This window comes from Tauraco erythrolophus, chromosome 12, assembly GCF_009769465.1.
Source record: "Tauraco erythrolophus isolate bTauEry1 chromosome 12, bTauEry1.pri, whole genome shotgun sequence".
NCBI classification, from domain to species: Eukaryota; Metazoa; Chordata; class Aves; order Musophagiformes; family Musophagidae; genus Tauraco; species Tauraco erythrolophus.
In genome coordinates, this window is record NC_141476.1 from 11,769,209 (window position 1) to 11,782,936 (window position 13,728).

Genomic DNA, 13,728 nt, shown 5'->3' on the forward strand with positions numbered 1-13,728 from the left:
AGTTGTGGAAACCTGGTTGCACTTGTGCTGGAGTGGGAATTGTGTCCCGGCCCCCCCCGGGCCCGCTTTCACTGCCCGAGCGGCTGGTGCTGCGCGTTATTTCGGGGCACCGTTCGCTGCCGGGCGCCAGCTGCGGGAGGCAGCGGGGGGTGCGCTCCGGGGGAAGAGAGGGCACCACCGCTAGTGCCTGCTGTGGATAAAGTGCTTCCTCTTGTGGAAGCCAAAGTTTGGGGTGGAGGGGGGATAGTTTCCAGAAAACAAAGCTTTGGGAATATTTCTGCAGCTTCCCTGAGGCAGAGGGGTTGGAAAGAAACTGGGAGACCCTAAACACCCCTCTCTGTTTCCCTCCGTGTCCGGGAAGCAGCATGGCCACCTTGCAGAAGGGATGAGAACAAATGGGTTTCCCTCTTGGCTTCTTTTTCTTTTTTTTTTTGTTTTTTTTTTTTTTTTAGATGTCCTCCCCCCATGCATTTCTGTTTTAATTTCTTAGAAATGCTGGGCCCGGCTCACTGCCTGGTTTATGGCTCTGACCACGGAGCACGAGTCAGCCTGAACAGATTTAAAATCTTCTAGGGAACAAGGGAAAAACCTTAAAGAGATTAGTTCTAAACTAGAAAGAGCTATAATATAAATAGGAAATGACTGTCAGCGTATCTGAGCCCATGTACCGCTGTGTGATCAGTTGGGCTGGACTGACCGTCCAGAAATGACAGGCTGGGAAATATGTCCCCGTGTTTCAGCAAGTTCCCAGGACTTAACATTTCAATGTTACTCTGAGTCAGAATATGCCTTCTCTGTTTTGGAAAGGGGGGGGATTGTCATCATTAGCTGGTGATGAGATGGACAGGTTTTAAACAGAGCAACATGTTTCTGGCAGAAAGGACATCGTAACAACCCAGGGAACTCTTAAAAGTTGGAGACGGTCGTGCTGCCGTGTGCTGTTGAGCAGCTGCTGTATTTCACTCCAGAAGTGTCTGTTTTTCAGCGGCTCACGCACTGAGGTCCCTCTATAGGTGCTTACATTTCTAACGTGTTTTCAGGGCTCCTAGAGATGAAAGTGCTTTATGTAAACAGCGTCATTAGTTTTCATAGCGTGTGCAGCCTGTGCTTTTTTTTTTGCTGGTTTTGGCTGTGTCTTCAGGCAAAGTAGGGATGAAAGCATTTTGGTTGTTAGCCTGGCCTTTGGGATAAAATATAGCCCGGGCCCAATCCTGCATTCCAGGCATTCCCCAAAATCTTCTTGGCTGTTCTGCAAGTTTTGAGAGCGCACAGAAAGCAGATCTGGCCCATAATATGCCTGGATCTATTCACCTCTGACAGTCCCCTTCTCCTCTTAAAATGACTCTGGTTACACCGAGTGACGTTGCTCCGTGTCAAAAGAGATGAAGAACTAAGTGTGCTGGCTGTTTTTTGCTGAGATCTATTGCTCACAGCAGTTGCTAGGGGTTTGTTGGGTTCCCCCCCCCCCCCTTCCTTTCAGCCCTTATTCAAGTTAGGGTTTAGTTCTGTTCCCAGTGGAATATATGAATATTTTGATATGTGGCTTCTTAGTTCTCACAGGCGTTTAAAGAAAACTTGAACTATTTTTTTTTTTTAATAAAAAAAGAACCTTACCGACTGCTTTTGGTCCAGGCTCTTTCCCCACACACAGAGCACGCCAGCTTTTCTTAGAAAAAAAGCCTAACCACATTACAGTCCAGATTTCACTCACAGCACCATTCTTCAGAAATTCAAGCTGGAACAATGCAGACACGGGAGGGAGGATCAGAAACCATGTGAGGGCAAGTCCTCCTTTCTGCCCCATGTTTCACAAGGCAGTCACCAGTTTTTGGTGCGAGATAGAAACAAGCTGCTTGGGTGAATTCTTACTGGAAACCAGTACGAACTTCTCAGAAGCAGATTGTGTTTTCCGTTTCAAAACGGAATAGCTCAGCTCTGGGACTTCTGCTGGAGGAACTTTCCATCAACAGAGATTTAAAAAAAAAAAAAATGTCCCATGTGTTAGAAATAGTTCAGGTTTTCTGATTCTTCGCTCTTACTAGAAGAAACGATTATAGGCTAAGGTCACAAAACAGAGCCACTAACCTCTGTTTGAACTTCCTCGTGTTCGGCACATGTGGGTATTTCATTATCTGGTCAGAGGCATAGCTGACTGACAGGCCAGCATACCAGGAAAACATGCAATCTTACTTTTAAGTTTTTCTTTCAACCTGCCCCTGCTTCCTCCATGTGTGTATGGAGGAGGAAGCTGTATCTTTAAGAAATATGAGTTTTTCCCCCGTTTCCTGTGAAATATTAATAGATGCTGCCAATTTGATGGAGCTCTTTAAGGGTACTGTGTGAAAGATCTCACTGCCTTCACTGTAGCACCTGAGCACACAGGCACCTTTTAATTTATCTCCAGAGAAGGCAAAGACAAGGCAAATTTTGGAGATCAGGCAGCAAGGATGCTCTGCAATAGTGGTAACAGCCATCCCGTTCCCTGCACAAAACTGGGAGCTATTGACTATTCATGGCAAAGCGTCCAAAGCGCAGCGGCAGAGCCTGTGGAAAATGACAGCGTGTAACAAGATTGACTGGCATTTCCTTCACGCTGGGTCACATGCCTCTTAATTCACACACACACAAAACCTCATAGGCTGATCAAATGACTTCTATCTCTGCAGCCCACATACCTTCCACAGAAAGAGTTGTTTTATTATGCACATACACAGCTCTGTTTCCAATCAGTCACCTTGAGCGAGTGACTGAGGGCCAGTGTTCGCTCCGTCCGGAGGTCTCTGCGTTTGCTCTCTAAGGGGCATAGTCTCTCTCCGTAAGCTATTTATTTATTTATGTATTTACTTATTTTCCCTCTGGGGGGAGGGGAGGGAAAGAAAACAAACACGCAGATGCCCCTCCTGCCTTCCCCTCCCCAGAAACCTTTCTAGGAAGTTTGCCTGGCTTAAACGGGAAAGCGCAGGACGGTGGCTGCTGTCGGCAAGCACTGCGGTGGGCTGCGCTAGGAAGGATGGATTTTGCCCTTGTGCCTCCATGGGGTTGCAGTGGGATTATGGCTCACGTGAGTAGGAGCTTGTGGGATGCTGCCCACTCGCTGCCTCGACACGGGGCGGGAAACCAAGAGCGTGGCTGCCCGCCGTGGGTCACGGTGGGTTGAGATACTGGGGGTCCATACGAGCCCTCCTGGTTTAGCAACTGGCAGGAGGTTCAGATCACCTCAGCCTCCATAGCTGGAGAGAGAGGAGTATGGAGTGATGAGGTGAAACCAGCCACCAGCTGGCTTGCCAGGACACAGTAATTAGCTCAGCGCAGTGCCAGCCTTATTAAGGGCAGTGCAGGTGATGGTGACGTTGGCGCACTGATTCATTACATCTGGAGGGGAAAATCCGCCTAGTAAATGCTGAAGCACAGTAAATATTTTTAGCTCCTGACAGATTGATCCTTGCATTATGCTGATTAGCCTATATTTGTGGAACTGAGGAAGTTAAAAATAAGGTCGGTGGAAAGCTACAAGATAAGGAAAGGATTTGCATTTTATGGCCACTAGCAATAAAGTTCTTTTTTTATTTGTTTTTTTGAGTGGTAAAAATTTCAACACTTTATTTTTTCTCTCTATTCCCTTCTTTGGCTCTAGGTTTCACTGTTAGGTGAAAGCCCATAATTTATTTTCTCTTGCCAGTAATATTCTGGAAGGGAGCTGTAAATCTAGAGCGCACACAGTTGGGAAATGATTTCTGAAAGAATTCTTTTGCAAATACGTGGTGCAATCCTGCAAAATGCTTTGGCCCTGACAGTCCTTAGGGGGTGGTACAGACATATCAAAGCGTGTAGCAGCATGTGTACTCAGTGAGGCTGGATGCTTCGGACTTTCCTGCAAGCTGGAGGGCTTTATGAGCTTTAGTTCATGGAGATAAATGATTAAACCGGCTTCTGACTGTTGCTGTTCTGTTTTTCCTGCACTCAGGCTCTCACCTGAACTTTCGCCGCCTGGTATATGCTGTTGGGATATCCATAAGAGATCGCCCAGGAATGGTGGATCACTTGCTGCCTACTGATGAATCCTTTTCATCGACAAGATCCTCTCTTGGATACTTTGGGGACATGACAGCAGGGGTGAGGTCCTACCAAATGCTGCCCTCTCCCCTGTCGGAAGATGACAGCGACTCGTCCAGCTTTTGCTCTTGTTCCAGCCCTGACTCCCAGGTTCTCAGCTCCAGCTATGGAAGCACATCCAGTGTGGAAAGTCAGGACAGTATCTTAGACTACTTATTGTCCCAGGCATCTTTGGGGAACACTGCTGCGTCATGGTGGGACAAAAGGAGGCTTCAGCCGATAGTGAAAGAGGAGTACTTTAAGTTGCCTGAATTTACTGTGGATATGGAAGACTCTGGACCATTTCAACCCACGCTTGAGGAAATTGAGGAATTTCTGGAGGAGAACATGGAGTTGGAGCTCAAAGAAAGACCTAAAACTGAGACCAAGGACTTGAGAGCTTGCAGCCAAGTTTCTGTTGCTTCGCTACAGCAAAAAGACCACATGTTACCCAGTGCTGGTTTGAAAGAGAGTAAAAATGAACAGTTGAGCAGCTCAACGGAAGGTGGCCAAGCTTCAAATGAAGGAATGCCTCTGGAGAATGGGATACCGGTTATGCTCCAAATTCAGCCTGTACAGATCAAACAGGAGTCCAACACGAGCCCTAGTTCCCAAGGACCAGCACAAGAGAACATTAAAATTGCACAGCTCCTAGTCAACATCCAAGGACAGACATTTGCCCTTGTGCCTCAGATAGTTCAGTCATCCAATTTGAACTTGTCCTCTAAATTTGTCCGCATTGCTCCCGTCCCCATCGCCGCCAAGCCAATTGGGCCAGGAGGCATGATCCAGGGTCAGACGGGAATCATCATGGGTCAGAAATTTCAAAAGAACCCTGCAGCAGAACTCATTAAAATGCACAAATGTTCTTTTCCTGGTTGTACCAAGATGTACACGAAAAGCAGCCATTTGAAAGCCCACCTGAGGAGGCATACAGGAGAAAAGCCTTTTGCATGCACATGGCCGGGTTGTGGATGGAGGTTAGTATTGGGGTGCAGCACTGTCCTATCCCCCTACCCCTTTTTCACTCTCTTGGCCTAACTTGCCAAGCAAGTAGGCTTCCACTCTGATTTATAAACTCTTTCTGTTCCCAAAACTTGTTTGATCGGTTTGACAGTCAAGACCTTTTTCTTCCTTTTAGGTAATCCAGGGGCTTTGCTAAATTAAATAGCAGAACATCACCTGCTGGCACCAGCTGTTTAAGTGTCTTAAAAAAATAAAAGTAGTCCATTGTAATTTGTATTTCATTCCAAGAGGGTCAGATTAAGCTTGTAACCGCAGGCAATACCTTGCGTTCACATCGGTCTGGTTGCAACACGCCAGCTGCAGCAGATGCTTGGCTGGTACCAGCTGAGGTCTGTAAGTGAACTGGATGGTTTAGGGCAGAATCACTGCACGTGGCTGCGTGTGGCTCCAGCTGCACAGGGCTAAATGCCATCACTGAAGGGCTGTGACAAGCGAGTGTAGTTAAGAGCAGCAGTATTCTGTGCAGTTTCATAGAAAATGTGCTCCATCCCACTCCTTCTGGAAGCGTTGGCAGTGACACTCCAGCATGATCTGGATTTTATGCTCTGTGTTGATTCAGAAAAATGTGTAGGTGCCACTCAAAGTTGCAAAAAGCTGTCAGATGTAACAACATAACCAGAAGGCTGAGGTGGAGTTAAGCATTGCTTGAATGGAAGATTGCAGGTTTGATTGAGCAAAATGTTTTGCAGATGACATCTCTTGATTATTTTTTTTTTTTTTTATTATTTTTAGTACTAGTTGAAAAAATAAAACTTTGTTAAAAAATCAACTTTTTATTTTAAGGAAACTTTGGCGGAAGCCTTCCTCCCTCTTTCCAGTTAGTGGTATTACTAGCCTGCCTGCTGGCAAGTGTTAATGTACAGCACCACAAATTATGGTGGGAGAAACAAAACCTTAACTCCCTTGTATTAAATTAAACCAGATTTCTTTCAAAGAATATCCTGCAGAGCTTCAGCGAGCAATGTCTAATGAGGAAATGGGTTGTGATCATGGGGAACAGGCGAGGTAAAAAGTAACAGGAGAGGGTTGTGTAAAAATGCAAGTATGCGAGACATGCATTGGTTAGGGATGGCTGGATTGGTTTGAGGGAAAAGGTCAGGACAGGCTGAATCCTCTGCTCCCCAACTGGACCAGTTTGAAGTTTTCCTCTTGGAGGGACCGAGAAGATCAATGCAATTGATTTCTTTGGGGGTTTTCTTTCCTGTTTCCCAGTCTACGGTGGTTCTACAGACCAGTAGTGATTTTCTTTTGTCTTATACTGGTGGCACTTCTCAGGAGCTGGACTGGGTGGCTTGCTGCTCAGGATGCACTGAAATTAAAGCGATGTTATTTAGCTGATTGGTCCCATAAGCTGCTGGCTGGTTTGCTCCTGACCTGCAGTAGAGGCACTCGCTCCTTTTTATTTGGTTGCCAGAGTACGTGCGCACAGGCAGCAGATGTGCCTCCTGCCTGTGAACGTGCCTGTGGGTGTCATGTTGGCTTTCCTTGCACTGGGACATGAGCAAAACTCATTTTTGTGACAAATGCATGTGGCACATGAGGGTTTCTGGGCACCGCTGAGATTTATACCAACGCTCCCAGTGACTTTCGTAGCTCAAGATCAGGAGCCTGAAGTGTTGCCTGAGGGTGACCTTCTCCAGCTCTTGTCTTACAGAGCTGGTGTTTCTCAGGCTGCAAAACCAAGGAGGACATTGAGGAAAAATATGAACTGGTAAGGGGTGGAGATTGAATTCACACTGGGGTGCCTGCCTTCTCCCAGCGTTACAGCAAAAGGTGTCGATCAAAAGCAGGATGCGGGTGTAAGGTGCGCCAAGAGAAGTGGAGGTCCTGCAGCCTGCTGCACCCTGAACTTTCACTTTCAGCCAGCCACAACTCTTTAAAGATGAGAAGCCCAACAGGGATGAGAAATTAATGACTGTAGCTATGAGGAATGTGTGTCCTGTCCACAGAGAGCTGCTGGAGGGGTTTTTCAAACTCTCTGTTCCTGTTTGTCTTGTTGCATTTCACAGCCCAGGCTGGTACCCCAATCCGCTACATCTCCAAACTTTCAGAAGGGCTTTGCTCTGGAGGAGGAGGTTATAGTCCTCAGGAGAGGCAGCGCTGAGGGAGCTGCTTCGTGCGTTCACAGCAATCCTTAGTGCCGGCCTGAGAGCCCTGCACATCCCCTACGTGCTGCTCCCACATCAAAGGGCAGACCCAATTGAGCATGGAATTACTCGGTCCCTTTTCATCAATAAAGCATGTTTACCTTTTCCAGAAGTTCAGTGAGAGCTGTGATCTCACATAGCTGAAGTCAAATGCATCTGGACCCTCTGTTTTCTCCCAGTTTTATATGGTCTCAAATGAATTTAAGTACTAAAACACTGCTGAGCTCTGCTTTCCTCCCCTTTCCCTGCATTCTTGTGCTTGTGTATTTATTCACTGAAGACACTTAAGATCTGAGCTCACTGAAGACAGTAATTTCAAAAACAAAACAAAGTGTTGTGTAGCACAAAGTGGCTGAGCTGGTGGGGTGGGGGGTTAAAGCTTTCCCAGCAATCTGGGCAGCCCTGCTGTTGTGAAGTTGTGTGCTTTAAATGCATCAAGGTAGGAGTGTGCACGCAGAAAACCCTTTTGCTAACCCCTAGGACAGCTGGAGAGCCCCAAGGGCCTCCTGGAGAAGGCTAAACCCTGTTTGCTTGTGCCCTTCCTTGGCACAAGGCAAGAGCTGTTTTCTGCAGGCTGGGGAGAGGCGTTCGTAAGTGGCCGGTGACCCGTTGCGTTCGATACCCCGCTGTACTGGTCGGCGCGCCGATCCGTGTCGTGCCAGCTTTTACCTTTGGCACATGGCTCCTGAGACGGCCCCGACCAAGAAGCAGAGCTGGAGCGTGGGCTGGTGCCCAGCAGCTGTGTTGCAGCATGGAGCAGGCGAAGCTCTCGCTTTCCCTCCCCTGGCGCAGCAGCGCACAAAGCTGCAGTTGTTGCAAGGCCTGGGGAATCAGGCAGTCGCGTTTAAACGTCCTGCCGCGTCGTCAGGCTGGAGTCGCTTCTCTGTGTCCGGCTCCGTGGGTGACAGGGTGCTGTACAAGCTCTGCCTGGTTTGGTAGGGAGGGTTTAAAGGCGTGTGTCAAGGAGCATGTATGGGAGCGGGCGAGCGTGGGGAGGACCACGTGTGGGACAGGTCAGGCATGTCAGAGTGGACTTTTTTGTTGGTGCTGTGCAAAGGGATGTGCAGGAGGAGCGCTGGTTTACCGTAGCGGTGCTTTGGAGATGGGCAGATGAACCCAGAGCCTCCCCTCCGCTGCGGAGAGGTACAGCCTGGGTCAGTCTCGGTGGCTGGTGGCCATGGTAGGGACCATGGAGTACTAGGCTGAAGCTATTGTCCTTTCTTGCCCTGTGAGCCACATAGTGATGTCCTCATTTGGCTGGGAGACCCAGGACAAATCCTACATGTCAGGGAGCTCTAGGATTTGTTTCCAAGGGAGATGTAGTTACAGGTCCTTTGGGGTCTTATCAGATAGAAGGATGAAGGAGACTCTTCTAGTTGCTGTGGGATTTCCTGAATCCCTCCACCTTTCTTTTGAGGGAGGAATCCTTCTGGAAATGTCAGTGGCTTGGGATAGTGAGGTGTTCCTTGGGGGTACCTTGTTTTTGCTTGAATTTGGCATTCCACTGGGGATTATTTGCAGTTTTCTTGGGGTGATCTTAGTGCTAGAACGTGCTGCAAATATCATTTCACCGCAGAGCCAGGCCACCAGATCCTCTCGGCTTCCTTGTCCTAACCTTTGCGTTGGGTTTTTGTAAACACACTGACAGCTCGAGGTTTATTTCTGTGGGCTCTGTAAGTTGATCTTTCCATGACTGCTGGGGAACAGTATTGCAACATTCCTGCCTCTTCAGCTTAGGACATCGTTATGAGGCAGAGTGTATTTTTATCGGATGAACTCATCCGAGCTCCCAGGGTATGCGCGGAGCTGCTCATTCCTGATAGGCGCCTCCTTCTCCCCCGCCATCCGTGCAATCCCCATCGAAATGCACTTGCGGAGCTCTTGTGCAGGATTAGCCGTGTGATACTGCACTTCTGTTGCAGATGGTGACCGTAGTGGCCCAGGACGTGGGACAAGGCAACCTGGGCACATCTGATTTTACTCTTCTGAACAATAAGTCTGTCTATAAGAAGACAGCTCTTTGCAAAGGTGCTTTTCGCTCTGTGCTCCCTCTTTTCCCTGGACATGGTTGCTACCACTGGCAACAGGTCCATTCTTTGTCCAGCGCTGAGTCCTACTGAAGCAGTCTGCACAGGCAACATCCTGCCCTCTCCAGAAAGATGCTTAGTCCCGCTCATCTGTAGCTCTACAAGAGCATCCCTCCGGGGATGGGGCACTGGGACTAGCGCACTGCTGGGGACTCAGGAGGAATCCCTGGCCCTGCTGCTCCTAGGTCCAGACTGTGGTTTTGGGAAACCATGGCTGGAAGGAATAGGATTACTAGAGAAATCAAATGGGCAGATACTAGGAGCGAAGAGAAACTTCTGTTGTAGTCTTTATGAAGAAGACACGACTCAGGTGAGGAACAGGTTGATGGCTCCATTAGAGCATCTGCCTATCGGTCTTAATGGTGAATTTGACTCTTTCACCATGGAGATATGAAAGCAAGGACGGGGCAGAAAAGCAAGAGAATGGGTGAAGGAACCTCCCCTAGCAATGCCCTTGGGAGGGATGTGTCCGCATCGTATTTTACCCACAACAAGTATCTGCTCTGTGCTGGCTGCAGAACGCTCTCTGGGTAGCATCACCAGACTGAAGAGCTGTGGGAACTGAGGAAACCGTTCCCAGCTTTCCCAGTGCCTGCATCCTGTTCGTCAACTGGTGGCGGGAGATCAGAGCTAATTGAAACCTTTATGTGGAAACTTATTTTTCTTGCATGAAGGACTTATTCATAGGAGCCCAGCGGTCCTGTTTTCCAACTTTCTTAAAAATAGTGTATTCGGTCTGTTGGTGATGTGATATTTTTCTCCAGAAGGGCACATTTTTCTACATGTTCGTTCCCCCATTTATTCAGCTAGTGCCCATGACTTCATTTATTTATTGTAAATAAACAGCTGATACCATTTCTTGCAAGCTCTCTTTCTGTGCCGCTCTTTGTTACTGCTCTGGCAACAAAACACTTAATTGCCCTTTGTCAGGCAGCAAATTTTTTTGTACCCATCTGGACAGGGCTGTTTTAGTGTGACATTATTAATTAACCCTGTGACTCCCAGTCAGGTCTAAGCTGGAAATAGAGCCAGCCCCACTGTTAAGACCAAAGGATTAGCTGATTTGAGTTCAATAAAGCCTGTGAGATTCACAGTGGCTGTTTGGGGATTTTTCTGTGGAGATTTTTTGGTATTTGGTATTCTGTGGAGATTTTGGTGATTAAAGACTGTTGATTTCAGTTTACCAATGAAGTAACTATGCTAATGGGCATTGGGGCCCACCTGGATTTCAGCTGTTATGACGTTGAACGTCTCTGGTACTGAGGTGTTAATGGCTCTTTATTTAGTCTGCAGGAGCATGTACAAAAGCCAATTTTTCGGTAGGATCTGATAAGCCATGTAGCTTCTGGGTAGCTATGTCTGGCTGTTGTCTGGGGTCCATCTCAAATTAGGTGCAATTACTGGATGTCTGTTGTGCTTATGTCAGTGGGAGCTTGGAGCAGACTGTACCTGCGGGATGTTGGTTGTTAAATCATTGAGACTTGAGAGTGGTCTGTGCTTGGATTTGCAGGAGAGAGGTTGCAGGACAGGCTTTGAAGGGGACCGGCAGAGGGATCAGGAGCAGCACTGCTTCACTTGAGCTGTACCCATGTTACTGGGTTTAGAGCAAGGTTCTTACAAATGTTGCCTTCATGCATAGCTCTGAGTCCAGAGAGAACATGGGATGAGGTTGATCATTGTGTGTTTCCGTCACTGTTGCTGGCTGCCAGTTGGGACTGGACCAGCCCTGTTGCACAAACTGAAAGGGACACACATTTGGGCTTTGCCACAAGCTGACTCTCTCAGTGGCCTGAGGGGACTTTTTTTCCACTGTGAGAGACTCAGCAGTGTAAAAACTGATTTATCTGAAAAGGCTTCACTTCTCTTCTCTTCTCTTGCAGGTTCTCCAGGTCAGATGAGCTGTCCCGGCACAGGCGCTCCCACTCAGGGGTGAAACCCTATCAGTGTCCTGTCTGCGAGAAGAAGTTCGCTCGAAGTGACCACTTGTCCAAACATGTCAAGGTGCATCGGTTCCCACGAAGCAACCGCTCCGTCCGCTGTGTGAACTGATTGGTCCCGCTTTCCCCTTCCTGCCCAGCCATCCTACAACAGCTGATGACAGCACTTTGCTCACTATATTTCTAGTGATAATTTATTTGTCTCCACAGAACAGTCAATGCTGTTACTTGATACCACCATGTCTGAGTGTGCCATGTCCTTTAAAAGATGATTTGAGAATGATGTTCTTTTTGGGTCAGGGGAGGGGAGTGCTTCTTCCTTTTTGTCTTTTTTTTTTTCTTTTTTTTTGTTAAAGATGTTATTTTCCTTTCCTTCTATCTTTCCCTCCTTTGCTGCTGCTTCTTTTGGAAATTAGTGTTTTATTTTTAGCTGTTTTCTGGTGCACAGGAAAATGTAAGAGTTGCTTGCTGCTAGTTAATTATAGCCCTGGCATTCCTAAGGGCTTTGCTCATGTACAGGCCATTCATTGTGAGTTTTTATTAAGCTGCTCTATTTGTCCAGTTTGGAAACAGCAAATTCCTTTCGAAATGAAAACAACTCCTTTGTTTTTGGGTTGCCTGAGCCAAGGATTTGTAGGGGCTGGTCATAGGAGGAGGAGCAGTGGGAGTCGGGGACAGGGGGAGGCAAGTCATGGAATGCGCCTCTGTGCCTCTCTGAGTTCTCCGGCTCACGTTTACCTTCTCCTTGGCTAGGGCTATATATAAATATTTATGTATAAATATTCATACATACATATATATATTTAAGCAAAGGTATATCTCAAACAAAGCCGGAAGCTCAGGCTGGATGAAGTGTCTTGGAGTGGATGTAGCCTTTTGGCGTGGTTGAGCGCGTGCCATGTGCATGCTTCTCCTGTCCTGTGCTGCCACGGGGGTGAGAGGATGCCCATGCATCGAAGGAAACGCTGCTTTCCTTTGACTTTGGTTTACAGCATCCACTGTCTTTAGCAGAAGACAAAGCTGAGCTTAGTTTCTGTCTCTGCTCCTGTCCTCTTGGGTCATTCCGGGGGAGAAACCAGTCCCACAGGTGCCCTGTGGTCCTGGTGAGCACCAGGCATCCCGAGCATCTGCTGCGAGCCAGTGCCTTGCTGGCTGGAGCTGTCTCCACTTGTCCGCTGGCCGGGAGGGTCTTGTAGGATGTGCCTGCACCCAGGGAGGCATGACAGCCTGGTGGGACAGCACCACAAGATCTTCTGTCCAAGGGTGATCTTCAGTGCTAATCCTCTCCGTACCGACAGCCATGTCAGAGCCCCATGCAGCTGGGGTGGGCGAATGGGTGAGAACAGCAGCCAAAAGAAACAAATTTGTGTGGTAGCTGGCTAAGAAGGGAATTTAAACAAATAATCAGATGCTAGCAGGCAAGTGATTTTGTTTGTGTTTCTTCTTCTTGTTTTGTTTTTCCTTTTGAACTCTGGCGATTGTAAGAAGCTTTAGAAGAAAACAGAATTCAGTAATTAGGAACAATTTTATAATGGATGTTGCATTTCCTTTCCATTCGCAGGCGGCATCTGTTTGTCTTTTTGTTGGCAAAATGGGAAACAGGAAACGGCGATTCTAGCACTAGGCAGAGCAGGTGCCCACGCTGTGCAAGAAGAGCAGGTCTAGCTAAAGTGAATGCATTCCTTTTGTCCTCTAGAAATTAATATAAATGAACTATCATCTATTGACTGGTTTATATCACATCCTATGAATGTATGTAAATAAAACTGTACATAGATGCATATCTATATAAAATATCTTTTAATAACGTATCAAAATTTGTGTAAATTGGAAACAAAAATACCTATAAAGCCAGTGTACATAAGTTACAATTCTGTATATTTTCTTTTGTTCTTCATAAAAATATATTTACTTTGACAATAAAATGAAAATGGAAATTTTAAATCCCTTCTTGAAATTATTATTCATTAATTTCCTTTGTAGTCAGCTCTGTAATCAGGACATTAGTGCTTAAAATTTTGATTCACCTGGACGTAACTTTTCAGGTGCTGGGTAACAGGGAGATGATGGAACAAATCTGAAGTTGCCTTTAGAAGTTTTTCTCATCTCAGAAGGTTCTTGGGAGGCACGAGATGTTTCAGCTCTTCCTTCTGCGGAGCCCTCACGCCTCGCCTGGCAGCTGCACTGCAACCCGGATGCCTTCTGTGGTTTCTGACTGCTGTGGAACAGGTCTGCAGCTGCAGTAAAACTGTGGTTAATAAATTAGAGGAAGCAGGTTTTGAGGAAATTCAAGCTCTGGTGGTTAGTGTGAAGCAGTAAGGGCTTCAGAGGCTGCTTGAGACTGTGACGGTGACTCACCGTGTGACCCAGCACAAAGGACTCAATTGCCATGCGCTGCAGTTCACTTTCTTGTAAAACAGGGATAATAATGCATTGTGG

The 13,728-nt window shown here is 47.2% G+C and overlaps 1 protein-coding gene across 1 annotated transcript; it reads left to right on the plus strand.

Moving 5' to 3' along the window:
- Positions 1–3,536: 3,536 nt before the first annotated feature.
- On the plus strand, positions 3,537–11,401 carry KLF15 (KLF transcription factor 15). The gene is made up of 3 exons (XM_009979684.2): positions 3,537–3,582; positions 3,965–5,072; positions 11,233–11,401. Exons 1-3 carry the CDS (start codon positions 3,537–3,539, stop codon positions 11,399–11,401), a joined length of 1,323 nt encoding a protein of 440 aa, XP_009977986.2.
- The last annotated feature ends 2,327 nt before the right edge of the window (positions 11,402–13,728 follow it).